The sequence below is a fragment of the Silurus aristotelis genome (genome assembly GCF_946808225.1).
Source record: "Silurus aristotelis genome assembly, chromosome: 6".
Taxonomy (NCBI): Eukaryota; Metazoa; Chordata; class Actinopteri; order Siluriformes; family Siluridae; genus Silurus; species Silurus aristotelis.
In genome coordinates, this window is record NC_139579.1 from 11,101,378 (window position 1) to 11,119,756 (window position 18,379).

An 18,379-nucleotide genomic window follows, 5' to 3' on the forward strand; every position below is an offset into this window, starting at 1 on the left:
TTTTAAACCAGTCTTGGGTTTTTCCCACTTTTATGGCTTTATTTTTGGAAAAAAATAAAAAATTTAATTTTATATATATATATATATATATATATATATATATATATATATATATATATATATATATATATAAAATGACAAAGTGTCATGCGGTTTTGTTTATGAGGTTGTTATCTAAAGACTTGTTAAGGACCAGAGCATTTTTATTACATCCTGATATGTAACACTATAAAAAATTTAAAGAGGGTGTACTTTTATTTTCACATGACTGTTTATGAGGACTTCGAAGGTATGAGCTGTAATTCTTGCCAAAATACTTCTCTAAACATATTCATCATCGAGAATCACAACACAACACATTAAATTTTTTTACATTTCAGTATCTAAGATCTTTCATGTTTTTTCAGAGACATGCATGTTCTTTTTGTTTCTATGCAACAAACTCGGTAAAAAGGCAAAAAACACAAGAATTGGATGGTGAATGACTGGAAGAAAGTTCTGTGGAGTCCAAATTGGACATTTAGGGCTATAACAGATAAACTTGTATAAGATGGCGAACAGGAGAGATGATTTTAGCAGACTGACTCATCACCACAGCCAAACATGGAGGTGGGGGCCTAATGATTTGAGTGAAAGGAACCAACATGGCAACCATTTCATATATTAACACCATTGCAATTCCATATGGAATCGACTTAAAGGACAATAAAGTGTACATCCAAACGCTGTGTTATTTAGAGAGCAGTCGTCTGGAGTATTATCTGAACGACCTGCCCAGTCACAGCCACCTAAATCCTAATGACCTGCTCTGGGATGAACTGGATTACAAGAAAAGAAATTTCCAACTAGTAAAGAACATCTTTGGCAAGTTCTACAAAGAGAATGGCAAAATACTTCAGCTGGATGTTTGGAAAAACGCAATGTTAAGGACATGCAGAGAGCGTGTAAAGCTGTTCTTCAGGCTAAGGGACGATTTTGGGATGAAATAAAAGTCTATAATTTGTTTGGTCAATTTAAATCTTCATACCGTTACATGAGTTTATCACACAGAATCAAATGGAACATGTGTCTCTCATAAAAACCATAAAAGACCAATGACACGGGATAAAGAAGTCAGACTTACAAATGGATTAATGTGTAATATCTTTATTTTTCTTAAATTCATGTTTACAGAGTGTGAAAATTAACAAAAACAAAACAAAAAAAAAAAAACAACCCCAGGGAAACCCAGCAAAAAAAAAATCTTTGGTACCTTCAGTAACAGTGGGTGTGTCCAGCGTTAATGAGCAAGCCGTAGCCGATTGAAGGTGGCATGCGGTTTTATTTGTGTGTAGCAAATGTAGGAATGTGAAAGACCTTGTGTATAAACTGCAGGACCTCATGGAGATTTAGTGTTCAGGTTAATGAGACAATAAAATTCATGATGCCCTGGTATAAAAAAAAAAAAAAAAAAGATCGAAACATACAATCATGTCAAACGCACAGTTATTCTACCAAGACATGACTCGAAGCCTTGAGATTACATACATAAACCTAGATTCCTTTGCTAGTGTGTTTCCACGTGATCGAAGATGAACGGCATTAGAATTGCATAGAGTTGAACCCTTTTTCTGAATCTCTCGTTTTTGTCCTGGTCGCGCCGCAAACTCGAGGTGAGCTGGAAATGTTGCCGTGTACAATCGTTTTTTAGAGAGAGACATACAGTGCAAGAGCAGCGTCGTGAACGAAGTAATGGTCCGCAATGAGGAAAAAAACGAAATGAGAATTTTTTTTTGTTTGTGTTTCTTTGTTTTTGGGGCGGGGGGGCAGGGATGGGTATGGGGGATGCAGGAGACGCCTCGGTCGTCACTCGGAGCCTCGCCCATGTGCGTCGTCCCCTCTGGAATGGATGGTGAGGAAAATAAAACGTAAAACTGTCCATTCTCTTTTGAAAGACCAGAATCTAAAGCGTATATAATTATTATATATTTCTGGGGGGAAACGGAAAAACCTGGCAACTTGAAGGACATTCACCGAGTGTACATTTCAAAGAGCAGGTGACTTTGATGATTGCGGAAATATTGATTACATGATTCGAGGTCTACATACTAACCGGTGTATAGACCCTCAAAAAAGAAAGGGTCTATAATAAAAAAAAAAGGTGTTCATTTAGTAAGTGATAATATGATATGCTTTAAACCTGGTTTATACCTACTTTATTTTTCAGTGCTCAGGACGTGATGCTAATACGTAAATGAGGAGTATGCGAGTGCTCCAGGGTTAGCGGTCCAAAGCAGCAGTGCAGCTCAGTGCTTCTTAGCGTAGGTGATGAAACAAAAAATAAAGGAATAAAGAAAACAGAGGGGTGTTTAAAAAAAACAAAAAAAAAAAACATTTAAAACACAGCATCTCAAAGGCACAATCTTCCCTGACAGAATGGAAAGCCCCCCCAAAAAATGCAGAGTCAGCTCGGGGACTGTTGGAGAGCTGCTGGGGAGATTGTGAGTGGTTCGTAACCCAGCCGACCGGAGCGTTACCTCAGTCCTGGGATGAACATGCTGAATCCTTTTGCGTCTTGGCCCCTGAGGCGGGACCGCAGTGACACGGCTGAGATTGGGTGGGGGGCGAAGTCTCTGGTCGTGGCTCGTTTGTGTGGGCGGGGCTACAACACTCTGCCGAGTCCGTTGCTGACTGTGGCGGTTTGGACTCGGTCTCTGAGACCTGTTCGTCCCCTGGGCTACTGAGGTCCTGGACCTTCTTGCTCAGCTCATTGCGTTCGATCTGCAGCGCACGGCACAGCTTCTCCAACCTCTGCACTTTCACCTGCAAACTCTCCAGTTCCTTGTCACGAAGGGTTTTCTGCAAAAAAATTCAGATTTAAATATGTAAATGTGTTAAAACGTTAAAAAAACAAACACAAAAGTGCTGACATAACATTATGACCGGTGACCACTGATTATCTCTTCATCATGCCACTGGTTAGTAAGTATGATATATTAGGCAGCATGTGAATTTTGTCCTCAAAGTTGACGTGTTAGAAGCAGGAAAAAAGTGCCAAATTGCGCTTGCTAGACGTCTGGGTCAGAGCATCTCCAAACCTGCAGCTCTTGTAGACTGTTTTTCCAGTCTGCAGTGGTCAGTATTATCAAACGTGGTCCAAGGAAGAATCAGTGGTGAGCGAAAGCTGGTCTGTGTGGTCCGATCCAACAGACGAGCCAACCAATATTAGGCAGATGGTCATAATGTTATGCCTGTGTGGTGCATGTATTGTATAACGTAATTGAATGCAACACCTCCTCAGCCATCTCGAGCAGGGCTTTATTACTGCTCTCCCATCGTGATCTGTACATGGTTGTCTCCTTCTCCAACTTCTTAATCTTCTTGGTCATCTGCAAGACAACATACATTTATTTATATAAACTAAAAACAAACCCAACATGCAAGGATTAGGGTTAGTTAGTTCATTTTTTCTTCAGTCATTTAAACATAACATACACAAACAGAATTTTTATAGTACAGCAATGACTGAAGGGGTTTAGGCTGAAGTGAAACACTTATTGATGCCTAACCCTATTTACAAAACAATTTTAAATACCCAACATGAGGCAACCGTAATCAGAAAACAGCAAAGTGATAACAGATGTAAGATGGGGGTGACTATAAATCCTCAGTCTGGGACACCCCTAGTGGAAACAAAGAGGAAATGAAAGTGTTTATTAGTAATAAAGAGTTAAAACACCTTCTCCATCTCTTGCTTGAAGGTCGTGAACACCTCGTTGCTTTTCGACAGAGTATTCTGAAATTCTTCAAACTTCTCAGTGTATAGGGACAACTGGAATAAGCAGACCAAACAAAACCGTGCGATTATTCAGCCGTGAAACACTTCATAACCACAAAAGAGTGTAAATCTTATTATTATTATGTTGTTTTTATTATTTATTGCTAATGTTATAAACCTGGTCCTCACCTGCTGTTTCAGATGACCTTCTTGTTGTTTCATAAGTTCATACATCCTCTGCGACTCTACGGCTTCCTTCAGCAGCTGCGTACAACCAGAGAATCGAGAAAAATTTCATTTTTATGAGTTCCATTTTATCACACATTGCATTGTACGGACAAAAGTTTGTGGAGACCCGATTATTTTGGACATCCCATTCCTCATTTAGTCCCCATTTGCTCTTACGAGGTGGTATCAAAAAGGTGCGTGACTAGTTTTGTATTTGTTTTGACGCCAACAGCTAGCAGTACAAGGCTGCACGCACGGTCACAGGGAGCACCGACCCTTATAGGAGTGGCAGAAACGCTGGGTGCACTGTATTGCTGTGCGAGGGGGCTAGTTTGTGTAAACATAGATAAATAAAGTACTTTTAGCAAACAGAGCTAGTCTTGAAACTTTTTGATACCACCTTTATATTAACATCAAACCTTCTGGGAAGAGGTTTCTCTAAATTTTGGAGTGTGCCTGTGGAGATCTGAAAGTCAGGCAATGATGTAGGTGAGGTGAGGAGGCCTGTTCCAACTCATCGCAAAGGTGTTCAACAGGGTTGTGGAGATCCATGGCAGGCCACTCAAGATCTTCTACATCTTTCCTCCCATGCAAACTATATATTCTGGGAGCTGGATTTGTGAACAGCGGCATTGCCATGCTGGAACAGGTTTGGGTCCACAAGTTCTTCCTACATCCAAAGACCTTGTGGAAAAGTCGGGTGTCCCAATACTTTTGCCCAGGCATTGTATGTTTATGAATAGAAGATTCTCTGGAAACTCACAAACTCTTTCTCCTTCTGGTGGCGATCCTCCGAGTCTTTGAGCAGTGCCTGGGCCTGGTGGAGCTTCGCGTCGACCAGCTGCTGCTGCAGATCTTTGTGCTTGAAAACTTTATCTATGTGCTGTAAAGAAAAAAAGGGCGTGGCGATGCGATGAGATCAATGTAGCGATCAGTGACAATCCAATTTTCAGTAATTCGGTTCTTTTCTCACTTCCTCCCGTAGCTCGTACTGCTCTATGAGCTTCTTGAGCTTCTCCGCCAGCTCCATGTTCTCCTGCCGCAGGTTGGCGTTGCGCTCGTTGTGCTGCTCCATCTGCGCCTGGATCTCGTTCAGCGTTAATTGGAAGTGCGAGGTCACCTCCTTCCTCTTCTCCTCCTCCTGCCGGGCGCGCTGCACGCCGTCTTCCTGCCGGGACAAGCGAACGAAACAGGTTCAGACCATGGCAAATTTTAAAGGGGGGGCTCAGAATTCATGGTGCGAGTGTATATACCTTGAGTGTGCGGTTGTGTCTCTGCAGTTCACGGCACAGGCTCTCGAGCTTGCTCCGGGCCAGAATGGCCTTGCTGTGCTCGTTCCTCAGGTGGTCCTTCTCCTGGATCAGCTGGGCCTGCTTCTTCTGCAGAGCTCGCATCTGCTTCTGAGAGTTGCGGTGCTCTTCAAGCTAAACAAGAAAATTAGATGTTTTAAGATTATTATTATTTTTTTGTATTAATCCAAAAATTACTTACAGCAAATATTCTCAGAGCAGTTAATCAGGCAGAACATTATGACCACCGTGACCCATCGATCATTAACAGCATGAACTACTTCAGCAGTTTGAGCTACAGGAGCTTGTCTGCTGGATCGGACCACACGGACCAGCCTTCGCGCACCCACGTGCGCCAATGAGCCTCAGTCGCCCACGACCCTGTCGCCGGTTCACCACTGTTCCTTCCTTGGAGCACTTTTGATAGATACGGACCACTGCAGACCACGCAAGAGCTGCAGTTTTGGACATGCTCTGACCCAGTTGTTTACACACTACAATTTGTCAAACTTTCTCAAATCCTTAAATGTCTCGGTATTCGAGTGATTATTAAATCGGACCTCATCCACATGCCGGCACATGCAAACATACTGTACAGATTAAAAACTACGGTAGTGTAAATTGCTCGGCTTTGCAAAATTATGTACAGTAATATTTAAAAATGATTTAGGAATTACAGTATTATAGTCCCTCGACTAACACGTCTCTGTGTATATAGACTACATGTGTATATGTTATGGATAGATATTCCTATCTGCATGTCTGGTTAGATTTGATATTTGTACTAGTACTCTGCACAGTCACAAACTTGAATCCAGGGCTGCAACAACTAATTGATAAAATAGATAATAATCGAATTCGTTGTCAACGAATGCCGTTGTCGATTAGTTGGGCTGCTCAAGTTACGGGTTAGCGTGACGGCAAGATAAAACGGCTGCTTGAAAAATACAGGTCAACCGACAGCAGGAAAAAGTGTGCGTCCCAAGTCATTCAAGAGATGAAAGCATTTTCAACGCAACAAAGAAGACTGTAACCTGTAAGTTCTGCAAAGCTGAGCTTGTGTGGGATGGAAATACCACAGTGAAGCATGAGCACATAAGCAAAGAAAACACATCGGGTTCAGGGCATAACATCAGCTGTGACTGTCGTGACCATCAGGTTGTGCGATCACCTCGCTCACGACATGATCACAGTGATGGATTCAATTAAAACGGCGCAAACAAACTAAATCTAAAAGCAGCTAATCTTTTCAATCAAGCCTGTTAGCTTGCTGCATTTGTCCATTCCATTCTCTTTGTATAGCATTTCTCTACTACAACAGTTAACTTTACTACATTCAAATGCTTGTTTTCAATTGTTGTCATTATTTTCTCGAACAGTTAAAGCTCCTCTCCCTCAATTATTCCCCCACGTTACTTAAGTGGGATAAAAAAATAAAATAAAAAGACCCGATGTAGAGAGACACATTGTGGTGATCTTGTTAATCTCCATGTGTTCGCATCTGTGTTATGGCAACTGCGAGTCCAACCAGTGGAAGTGGAAGGAGAAAGGTCCCTCTCATCTATGTGCATGAGGGTCTATGATTTCATCTAAAGACTAACTCAATGTGCATAGCATGTTTGAAAATTAGACACGCACAGGAAGCGCTGAGTGTGAGTTGTGGCCGCGAATAAACGAGGTCCGGTGCAGCTGGGAATAGTTGATCTATGAGGGGCTCCCCTGAACGTCCTCCCCTCTTTAAATCAGACCCTTTGGCAGGGGAAAAAGAAAAGGAGAAGGAAGATGATGAGTTTGCTTGTCTTTTAGAGGATAATTTGGAGGAAGATGAAGAGGATGCTATCCTCCCTTTAAATCTTTGTTCTGGCACAGTGCTATGGGTGAGCCCCTTTTCCCAATGCCAGGGGAGCTGGGCATCACTGAAATGTGTAGGAGAACAGCTTCCAAGCTTGACACGTTCTCCTCAGCTTCACAGTCTAGCATGAGAACTCATGGTGTGGTGCATGAAGCAATTTAATTAATTACGGACAATTAATCTACTGTCAAGGGGAAATCCTCTGTACATGGAGCGGACTCTCGACCCTCAGGTGGACCAATTCTGGAAAAAGGTTCGGCCGAGTCGCCGTAGATCTCTTCATCTCGCATGAAAATACTCATTGCCCTCTATTCTTTTCTCTGGAAAGAGACGGTGCCCCTATGGGGGTCGATGCTTTGGCTCACCTGTGGCCAAATGTACTGCTTTACACATTTCCTCAACCAAGTCTGATCATATCAACTTTAAAAAGAGTAAGAGAATGCTTTTTCACCTGGCACTGGACAAAGTGGCTCTCTGGGCTCGTAAGATGTTGAATTTAAGATTTACCAGTTTGCCTCTGAGGGTGATGGAAACCTTTCAAAATGCGAGACGCCTTCGACGCGCTCTGCATATAATAGGAAATGGAATGTGTTTGAGCTGTGGTGCCACAGCTCAACCATTTGGTGGGATGAAGGGATCGAGAAGAATTTATCTGCTATTCGTTTCATGGGCTGATTCTCACAAGGGTAAACCTGTTTTCCATCAGCGTCTGTCCAACTGGTTAGTGGAAGCTATTAAATTGGGTTATAATAGCATGGGTCTTAATCCTCCAGAGGTTCTGAACATATAGTAACTTACAAAAGTGAGTACACCCCTCACATTTTAGCCTAATCTTCTCAGGGACAATATAATAAAAATAAATCTTGGACATCTTTTAGAGTAGTCAATGTGCAGTTTGTATAGTAGTATAAATGTAGTGTCCTCTAAAAAGAACTCCACATACAGCCATTATTGTCAAGATGGGGGCAACAAAAGTGAGTACACCCCAGGTGATAACAGCTATACATCATTTAACCATGCAAAGTCACATGTCCTATTCATCATTCATGATATTGCTTGACAGGACCATACAAATGTGTGTATCTTGTATTAGAGCAGTTACGCTGCAACAAATCGGTTTGCAGGCCGTCGCCCCAGAAGGAAACCTCTTCTGAAGCTGCTCACAAGAAAACCCACAAACAGTGGAGAAATGTGAGGGGTGTACTCACTTTTGTGAGATACTGTAGTACCCGAGGGTTGGCCACCTTTTGGGCATTGCTCAAGAGCATTTCAATTCAAGACATTTGCTTTGCCAGACACTTTTAGTCTTTATATGGGGGATGTTACGGAGCCTTGTTGACTCATTTCTTCCTTAGTGTGTTCACGTCTTCATATGTTCTATTCTTTGAATAGTGGAGAGCCTGTGTTATCATCACACATCACTGCCCTGCTTCGGACAGCATATCTGCAATACGGGAGTTGTCTTTATCCCATAGTGAGATACCGAACAAATGTTTGAAAGAGTACTTTAGGTTCTCTGATAACAGGACTGAGGTATCTCACCACACTTCCCTCCTTGCAGTAGCACAGAGAAGAGATATGCGGAGAACGAGGTAGGGACCGTCAGCCCGACAGACGTGGTTTAACTGGTGCTTGCAGGATTGGTCCCTCCCAAGGCAATTCCTATAGCGAGATGTCAGACTCCTGTTATGAGCGAACCAGGGTTATAAAAGTAACCTTAAGATTCGCCTAAACTCAATGTGTGGCTTTTGTATTTTTGCAAAAGTACACTTTATACATAAATACCCTGAAATAACGATGTTTATATAGTTATAATAAGCAAAACAGATTAAAAATTTTATTCAATTAATCAGAAAAAAATGGTCTGATTAATCAATTATCAATTAGGGTTGCAACCGTACTTGAATCTTATCTCATCTAATCAGGCAGGTGGTGTGACGTGTGGCTAATATTTTCCAGGTGCATATTGGGCCGCCTAATACCAATGCCACAATCTGACTGTCGATGCAGAACGAGTGCAATCCGTCTATTGATGGATATTTCCAAAATGTTAATGCCAAAAAGCATCTCATACTGGTTTCATTAACATGACAATGGGTCCTTCGTAAAGGCTAAAACATTATTAATTGTTGAAATAAGTACATGTTTTAAATACATGGCCATATCCAAATTTACCATGTCTAACAGCCACAACAAACACGAGAGCCATGGCAAGTCTCCGGCATACTTCCTGCTATTGTTTTCTGCGTGGCTGATCGGCGTCGGCTGAATAAAATCAATCAGCTCAGATAGCAGGGCTGCCAAAGGGGGGTTTCAACCAGACCCAGGAACAACATCCTGCAATTATCCAGAACATACAGCGCGATTATGTGCATCATATCTTACCGGCACACGATTGCTGTTATTTCCATGTATACAAAGACTCAAAAAAGGGTGAAGATTATTATTCTACAATGGATCATCAGTCTCCATACCCCCCTGTCCTCTTCATCTGCCTCTTTCTAATTAACCACCTGCATGTCTTTCCTTACTACATCCATAAACCTCCTCCTTGGTCTTCCTCTTTTCCTCCGTCCTGGTGGCTCCATCATCAGCAGTCTCCTACCGATATACCCCATGTCCCTCCTCTGCACATGTCCAAACCACCTCCATCTAGTGTCCCTCATTTCTCCAAAACGTCCTACATGCACTGTCCCTCTAATAAACTTTTCTAATCCTGTCCATCGTCGTCACTCCCAACAAAAACCTCAACATCTTCAGCTCTGCTACCTCCAGCTCCACCAGCTGCACCTGCCTGCACTCTTTTCCTCACCTCTCTAACACACTCTCCATTACTTGTCCTTGTGAATGTATTCAATTCAATTAATTTTTATTTGTATTGCGCTTTTAACAATGAACATTGTCTCAAAGCAGCTTTACACAGATAATGTGGTGATTAAAAGTGAATATGTTCTTTATAAGTAAGTTTGTCCCTGATGATCGAGCCGGTGGCAACTGTGGGAAAATAACTCCCCGAGATGGCATAAGGAAGAAACCTTAAGAGGAACCAGACTCAAGAGGGAACCCATCCTCATCTCGGGAACTGCGTATGTATCTACGACCAAATCATTTTATTTATTAAATCCACACGGATATTTTCCAGCCTGTGCTGTTTGGCACAGATGCGGTGTGCGAGCTCTGACTCTGACTACTCTCACCGTCCATTTGAAGAGCGTGAAAACGCTAATGTTTTTGTACGCCTGCCTAGTAGAAATCTGATTGGTTAAAGCAACAGTTTTCTTCTCATGTAAACTCTAACATAATATTCACTACAGAAAGCAGTGCAACAGAGTGAAAAGGTGCATGCACATGCATGTAAACTAACACAGAATTTTTTAAAATAACGTTTTTGATTTCATTGTTAGCATTATTTTGATGCACAACAGCTCCCGCACAGCATGAGGAAGTTTTAAACATAAATGTAGATAATATTTATGTAATTTACATAAATAATTGGCATGAAGCACATTTGTTTTGATTGAAGAAATTAACTGCGTTATGTTATGGTGGAACGCACAGTGGTGGGTGTAGGGGGCGTGGCCTCAGTAACCCTGCAGTAAGCATGCTGTATGCTGAACTGAAATTGCATAAATTCTGGTAGTTTTAACAAAAAATATGTTCCCTTTTTTTTTTTCTTTTCTTCCTTTAAGTTCTCTAACATGTTGACCTGCAATTTTAAGTTTCAATTCCCAGCCTGCTCCCATTAATTTAGGTTAATTGCCATGGAAAATTTCAGGTCATCATAATTACCAGGATTTTGCAACCCTAATTACTATGCTTTGATGACGAATGAAAAACTCACCAGCTCGGCGTATTTCTTGCACAGACCGGCAAGTTTTTCTTCAGGGGTGCTCAGCGTGTTCAGCGTCTGCATCAGCAGCGTTATTTCCTTACCTACAGAGTGGAGAAAGCACCAGACATGCTGGTAATAGTCAAGGGCCAATGACAATGTTGTTTTAATCTGTTTATATCAGGTTATTACACTACTATATATATATATATATGACACTCAAATAAGCAGTTTTTACAACTGTGGTGTTTAAAAAAATAAAATCATCGTCTAACACTACACACTGACCCTTAATGTGGATGAGACCAGAAAAAGGAGGTCATTTTTTGAGACTCAAAAAAAAAAAAAAAAAAAAAAAAAAAAAAAAACCCCACCCGGTTTTATTCCAATCCTCAACTGTCCAAATACCTCGGACAAAAGACGATCCAAATAAAAAAGTACAGTTTCAATTTGACCCGAAAAATCCACATACCCAGGCCTTTAACCTTCTTTTTCTCCTGCTGTTTCTTTTTGTCCTTGTCCGTGCTGCCGCTGCTCAGACTGGCACGCTCGGACTTGCTGTCAGCCAGCCCGTTGACCTCGGCGCCGTCAGGTTGGCCGTTAGGTACAGCCGGGTCCTCGCTGCCATCCGCCTGACAGTACGTGTTGAGGATGTTCTCCAGCTGTCTGCTAAGCTCCTCGGCCACATCGCAGGAGGTAGACTTAGATCCAGCTTTAGCCACAGACAAATAAGTTATACGCACGCCATGCTAATTAAACATGGAGTTAATCGGTTTAACTTGGCAAGTGTGGCTGTAATTAAAATTTACAAATTGAACGTCATATTACTACACTTTACCACACATCGAAATGATTCTTACAGGCTTCGTCAGATTCAGAATTAACAGCTGGAGAGCTATCGGTCAGCGTGTTCTGTTCCTTTGGGCTCTCAGTGCCTTCTGGAGTAGCCGGAGTCTCTGACGTGCCCTCTGCACTGGACTCTCCGCTGTTGTCCTCTACCTGATCCTCAGTGTCCTGCCTCTTCATTATTCAACTGCGAACACACGGGTCAATTTCAGCACACGTATGCACACAGACTCAGTTACACCATTTTTTTAATTCAATATTATTTAAATTTTATGTTTATTGCGGTTTTAACAATGGACATCGTCCCGAAGCAAGTTGTCAGTTTGCCCCTAATGAGTGAGCCAGTGCTGACTGTGGTAAGGAAAATCTCCCTGAGATGGTATGAGGAAGACAAACCCCATCCTCATCACCAGATGCCTATTCATTACAGTTCGTGCCGGTGCAGCGAATGGCGATTAAATCCAACATAAAATTTTTTAATGGATGACTGCAGCGGAGTTGGCATCTTAGTGAATTTGTCTTTTGAATATGGTGGCGACAAATCTACTGACGTCATGCACTCGATCCAGCTGTCCATCTTAGATTACTGTGGCTCGATATAAACACTGACACTGCAGGTTTAATCAGATTACAGATTAAAAAGCCTGACTGAGCTAAATTTGTGTAATCCCAAGAACCAATAACTGATCACTGTTATTTCCAACAACCAATCACTTATCAACATGATTTTCAATGTATGATCACTGTCTATCAATGCTCCTAAAAACCAGTGACTGAGCAGCCTTACTGATGATAACCAAGCATTGGTCACCTTAGTTCCCAAAAACCAATCACTAATCATCAATATTCCCAACAACTAATCACTGATCAAAATTATTTCCAACAGCCAATAGGTAATGTCAAATGTTCCCAACAGCCTATCACCATTAATCCCATCAACCAATAACTGATGACTATTATTAAATTATCACCATTATATACAACAATCACTGAAAAACTTTATTCTTAATGTTCGATCCCTGACCATCAATGTTCCTAAAGGCTAATGACTGAGCAGCATTATTCCCAACAACCAATCAATGACCACTATTCTAAACAGCCAAGCACTACTTCTTTCGGCTCAGCCACAGCAGATCATCCGTCTCCATACCCCCCTGTCCTCTACATCTGCCTCTTTCACACCAACTACCTGTATGTCTTCCCTCACCACATACATAAACCTCCTCTTTGGTCTTCCTCTTTCCTCCTTCCTGGTGGCTCCAACCTCAGCATTCTCCTATCGATATACCCCACGTTCTCACCTCCTTCACCTCGTCTCCAAAACATCCTTCATGCGCTTCAAAAAGCCAAACACTAATAACCATTATTCCCAACAACAAATCAATAGTGACCACTATTCATGACAACCAATCACTGATCGCTATTATTCCTAACAACCAATGATTTTCCATTTTCCACAACAACCAATCAATGACCACCGACACCATCGGTGGTCATAATTACCACTGTTTGTCCCACCCTCACACTTTACGGTAATATTAACAATTTATTAACAAATCAAAAAACGAGTTGTTGCATCCATAACTGTTTCCTTTATGTCCATTTCCAGATGACTTCCAATTTCTACAAATAGATAAATAGCTAATTTCACTTATTTCTGTCCAATAATTTGCAGTGCCATGACCAAGCACCATACAGCTTAGTCTTTCTAGGAAAAACAAACATTATTTTCCAACTTTGATTAAAACATACTATAAAACGCCCATTGATATGCAAATATGCGCAATGAATATGCAAATGACTCCAATGGCGTCACGAAGGGACTTTCCCATTAACATGACCTGGGGAAAACTGATAAAGTCTAAAGAGAAGGTGAGGGTTATGGAGACATTGTTGTAGATATACAGAAGTTCCTCAGAATGCTGAGGGCTTTTTCAAGTTCACCAAATCAGCCTCAATAATCGAGTCAAGCTTCTCGTGAGTTTATAATGGTGGGATCACACAGATAACAAACTACCTAATGGAGAACTGAGAGAACCAAGACCAAAACAAAGACCAGGACCAGGAGACATCCATGCTAATATCTGGCTAATACCATGACTAGCCTGCTAGCCTCCTGACAAGCCCAGCGAGCTAACTTACCTAGCTTGCTAAGTTTCAGACTAAAAACCAAAGCCAGTGTCCAAACTTCTGTCAAATTTCCCGAATTTTACCCTCATATCCTTCTTGTCCCGTTCCCCAGAGTTCAACGCGTATTAAAACCTTACCAGATTCTTCAAGCGCTTCTAGGAATGTTTCTAGATGGACTTGTTTCTTCTGCCAACAGTCACCGGAAACAGAAAGCAGTAGCTGAGACCTGATTGGACGACGGGAAAACCCAGCTTCCGCCGAAACCTCTGCTTCACTGAGGAGGGAGAAGAAGCGCCAAAGCGAGGACATGCCAAAGTTTTAAAATTGTACAGCTTTATATTCTGTAATAACGAAGATAAAGATTCATTTATGTAGCAGGAAATGAAGACGCAGAAACCAACTAAAAAAAAAACTATTATAGAAACATAGAGGCGACAAAATCCAATTTAAAATGTAACATGCACATTTTTTTTTTATTTAAATTTACATCTTGCATTAATGAAATGGTATCATTTACAATTGCCATTTCCAGCAGTAGTTGTAATATTTAAATTACCTACTAATTTTACGCTTTATAAGCTAAATAAACGTGTAACATGTCCAAGTAAAAATGGTTGCAAAATAATAATTGATATAGGTTTTGTTTCAAATGCATTTACACTCACGGTTAGGGCACTTCTTCGCTACTCCCATTAGGGGGCGCCACAGCGGATCAATCCGTCTCCATACTACTCTGTTCTCTACATCTGCCTCTTTCAAACCAACTACCTGCATGTTTTCCTTTACCACATCCATAAACCTCCTCCTTGGTCTTCCTCTTTTCCTCCTTCCTGGTGTCTCCATCCTCAGCATTCTCCTACCGATATACCCCATGTCCCTCCTCTGCACATGTCTAAACCATCTCAATGTCATCACCCTCACCTTGTCTTCAAAACGTCCTACATGCGCTGTCCCTCTAATAAACTCATTTCTAATCCTGTCCATCGTCGTCACTCCCAACAAAAACCTTAACATCTTTAGCTCTGCTACCTCCAGCTCCACCTTCTGTCTTTTACTCAATGCCACTGTCTCTAAACCATACAACATCTCAGGTCTCAACACAGTCCTATAAACTTTCCATTTCACCCTCGCAGATACTCTTCTATCACAAATCACTCCTGCTATCACACTTCTTCACCCACTCCACCCTGCCTGCAGTCTTTTCTTCACTTCTCTAACACACTCTCCTCTGCACTGTTGACCCCAGGTACCTGAACTCCTCCACCTTCTCCACCTCTTCTCCCTGCAACTGCACCACTCCACTGTCCACCCTCTCATTCACACACATGTACTCTGTCTTACTCCTACTGACTTTTGTTCCCCTTCTCTCCAGTGCGTACCTCCACCTCTCCAGGCTCTTCTCAACCTGCTCCCTACTCTCATCACAAATAACAATATCATCCGCAAAAATCACAGTCCATGGAGACTCCTGTCTGACCTCGTCCGTTAACCTGTCCATCACCACTGCAAACAGGAAAGGGCTCAGAGCCGATCCTTCTTCTCAATCTGCTTCCTACTCTCATTATAATGCTGTGGGACATTATAGCAAAATGGTGATTTAAATCTCTCTTTTTTGATGCATTGAGACTTAAGCCGTCACTGCGAAGTTCATTTCACAGCTTCTCCAAGAAGCCGCCCAACGCCAAACTGTCCCATTTCTTTCGTCGTTGACCAGCATCTGTATGACAAATGCTAATTTTGAACAAAACAACAGTACAATTTGCCACTTCAGAGCTTGGGCAGCTTCTCGGAAAAGATGTGGAAGGGACTTTGCAACGAGGGAGGGTGGACATAAATGACTCTTGGAGCAAAGTTTTGAGTTTTTACAGCTTTATCTTCTGTAATAACGAAGATAAAGATTCATTTATGTAGCAGGAAATGAAGACGCAAAAACCAACTGATGAAAAAGCCGTACAACGTGTACAAGAAAATCCTTCTATGTACCATAGGAGAGTGATTTTGGCTTTAAATTCGTTTTTGAAATATAAAACGAACTTTACTGCAAATATCCCATGACATTATAATGACAATGCAATATGGTTCCCTGGTGGTCTAGTGGTTAGGATGCGGCGCTCTCACCGCTGCTTTAATCCCCGGTCAGGGAACCCACCCCAGCCATTAGGGTTGCACAAGCCTTAGTGCCGGTCCCAAGCCCTGATAAATGGGGAGTGTTGCATTAGGAAGGGCATCCAGCGTAAAAACATGTGCCAAGTCAAACATGCAGATGATCCGCTGTGGCGACCCCTAATGGGAGAAGCCGAAAGAAAGTTTATTATAATGAAAATGTAATCTTAAGTGTCCAGAGTCTGAATGCATAGATGACAAAAAACATTTTAAATGTAATTTTGCTACCTCTATACATGGGCAAAACAATGAGAACCTATCTGTGCTTGGTGAACGTCAGATTCCAGATGTATTCCTCGTTCGTTATAACAACCCCCCACCCCCACCCCGCCCCCCGTCTTCTGGGCACGATTTCCACTATATTTTTCGGACCATCAGGGCCAGCAGGGCATAAACACTGTCAGAATATTTTTTTCTGTCCATGAATATCATGCCCATTAGTTGTTTCTCTTCATTTCATAGCTTTTCTCTCAGGTGTTTACACTTTCTAAGTGTAAGTTTACGTTACCCAATCAGATTTCAGCCGTCACATCACGTGTCACTGGAGTCAACTGGTACCTTTTTCAAACCTTCAGAATCTCACTGTGGGCACCTGCAGGTAAAAGCCATGTTGCTTGAAGGTTGTAGCGTAAACCAATCAGCAGATCCAGGGCAATCCAGCAGGCGTCCAATAACATCGGCATTTTCACACCCTTTGATTGGATGGTCAGAAGCCGCACCGGTCAGAGCTTGCGAACCGCATCTGTAGCAAACTGCACAAACTCAAATATATTTGTGTGGAATTCTGTTTTTTTTTTCATTCCACACATTTTGCGTTTTTTTTTTTGGTAGGATTTGCACAAAAACAAACACTTTGCCTTAATTTTAGATCCCCAGGAAAACCGTAACGCACATAAAAATGCACGAAAAACCCGGGGTCATTTTATGGGGTTAATATCGATGTTTCTGCTCATGTGAGTGGAGAAGATGTGGCAATATTGATGTTTTTTTTTTATATAGCTGTAGCGTCATAATGATAGTATTAAGAAATGGTGATTTCTACAATACGAAATTGCAAAAATGTCAAATATGTACACTACATGGGTTAAAGGATGAGAACATCCTAGTGCTTAGTGATGTATTCCATTTCACTGGGGTTTGAACTCACAACCTTTTAACTCAAAGGCCAATGTCTTAACCACTAAGCTACCAGCTCCCCCATTTGGTTATAACAAGCTCCAGTCTTCTGAGCAGGATTTCCACTAGATTTCAAGGCATGGCTGAGGAGATTCTGCGATCATTCAGCTACAAGATATAGTCATGGGTGGATGGACCCTGAAGTATTAATACTTTGAATATTGGTGTCGAGTAAGTTGTTTATTATCCCAACACACTACCTCTGGATGAAGTTCTCTTTAATTCATGTTGAGACACTGTAAAACTGAGGATGGTTCCACACGAACAGCCTAAAGATCCATGAAGTTTCTGAGCAACTCAAGAATGAGGGTTATTTTGGACTGTAATTAATATAAACAGACATTTACAATCTCTTTATTATGAACAGTTCTGCATTTGATCACCTATTACTGAAAAGGATCATTTGTAAAGAATGGACATTTGGTGCCACCCAGATGGGGACAGGTTCCCTTTTAAGTCTGGTTCCTCTCAACTTCCTCATGCCATCTCAGAGTTTTTCCTTATAAGGACAAACTTATAAGAAACAAACATCTAGGCATAAACTTCATAACCTCTTTATCTCTTGAAAGCTGCTTTGGAACAATGTTCATTGTTAGACGTGCTCCGAAAAAATAAACTAGATTGAATCGAGTTGCTTAAGGGATCAGAAGTGGCAGCTTGGTGGTGCTGCGAATTTGAACTCAAAAAATTCCAATCAACAGTCTGAGTTCCCGCTTCAGAATAACGTTTACAGCATTTGGCAGACGCCCTTATCCACCTACATTTCACTCATTCATAACAGCTGAACAGTGGCAGCTTAGTGGCAGGAGGATTTGAACTTGCGCCCTTCTGATCAGAAGTCCATCATCTTAACCACCTTACCCCTTCCCTTTACAGTTCTACTCTTGTGCAGATAAAGGTTGAGTGACTTGCTCAAAACCCCAGCATTTGGCAGCTTGGTGGTGCTGGGATTTGAACTTACCACCTTCCACTTACCCACTGAACTTACCTACTGATATTATTAGTTGTATTTATTGTATGAGATACTGAATGCAAATGGTTCACATCTTTTTGCCACTCATAAAAAAGAATATTGAATCATATATAGATTTTCTCTGTAAAATTAATTC

The 18,379-nt window shown here is 41.6% G+C and overlaps 1 protein-coding gene across 1 annotated transcript; it reads right to left on the reverse strand.

The window, feature by feature from the left end:
• Nucleotides 1–1,130: 1,130 nt before the first annotated feature.
• Nucleotides 1,131–14,221, reverse strand: txlna (taxilin alpha). The gene is made up of 11 exons (XM_083543320.1): nt 14,069–14,221; nt 11,816–11,988; nt 11,428–11,667; nt 10,968–11,059; nt 5,239–5,409; nt 4,959–5,153; nt 4,749–4,868; nt 3,947–4,021; nt 3,719–3,811; nt 3,273–3,368; nt 1,131–2,838 (listed from the first exon to the last, which is right to left on the reverse strand). The coding sequence occupies exons 2-11, from the start codon at nt 11,979–11,981 to the stop codon at nt 2,518–2,520; spliced, it is 1,569 nt and encodes a 522-aa protein (XP_083399446.1). The 5' UTR covers nt 11,982–11,988; nt 14,069–14,221; the 3' UTR covers nt 1,131–2,517.
• Between the last annotated feature and the right edge of the window lie 4,158 nt (nt 14,222–18,379).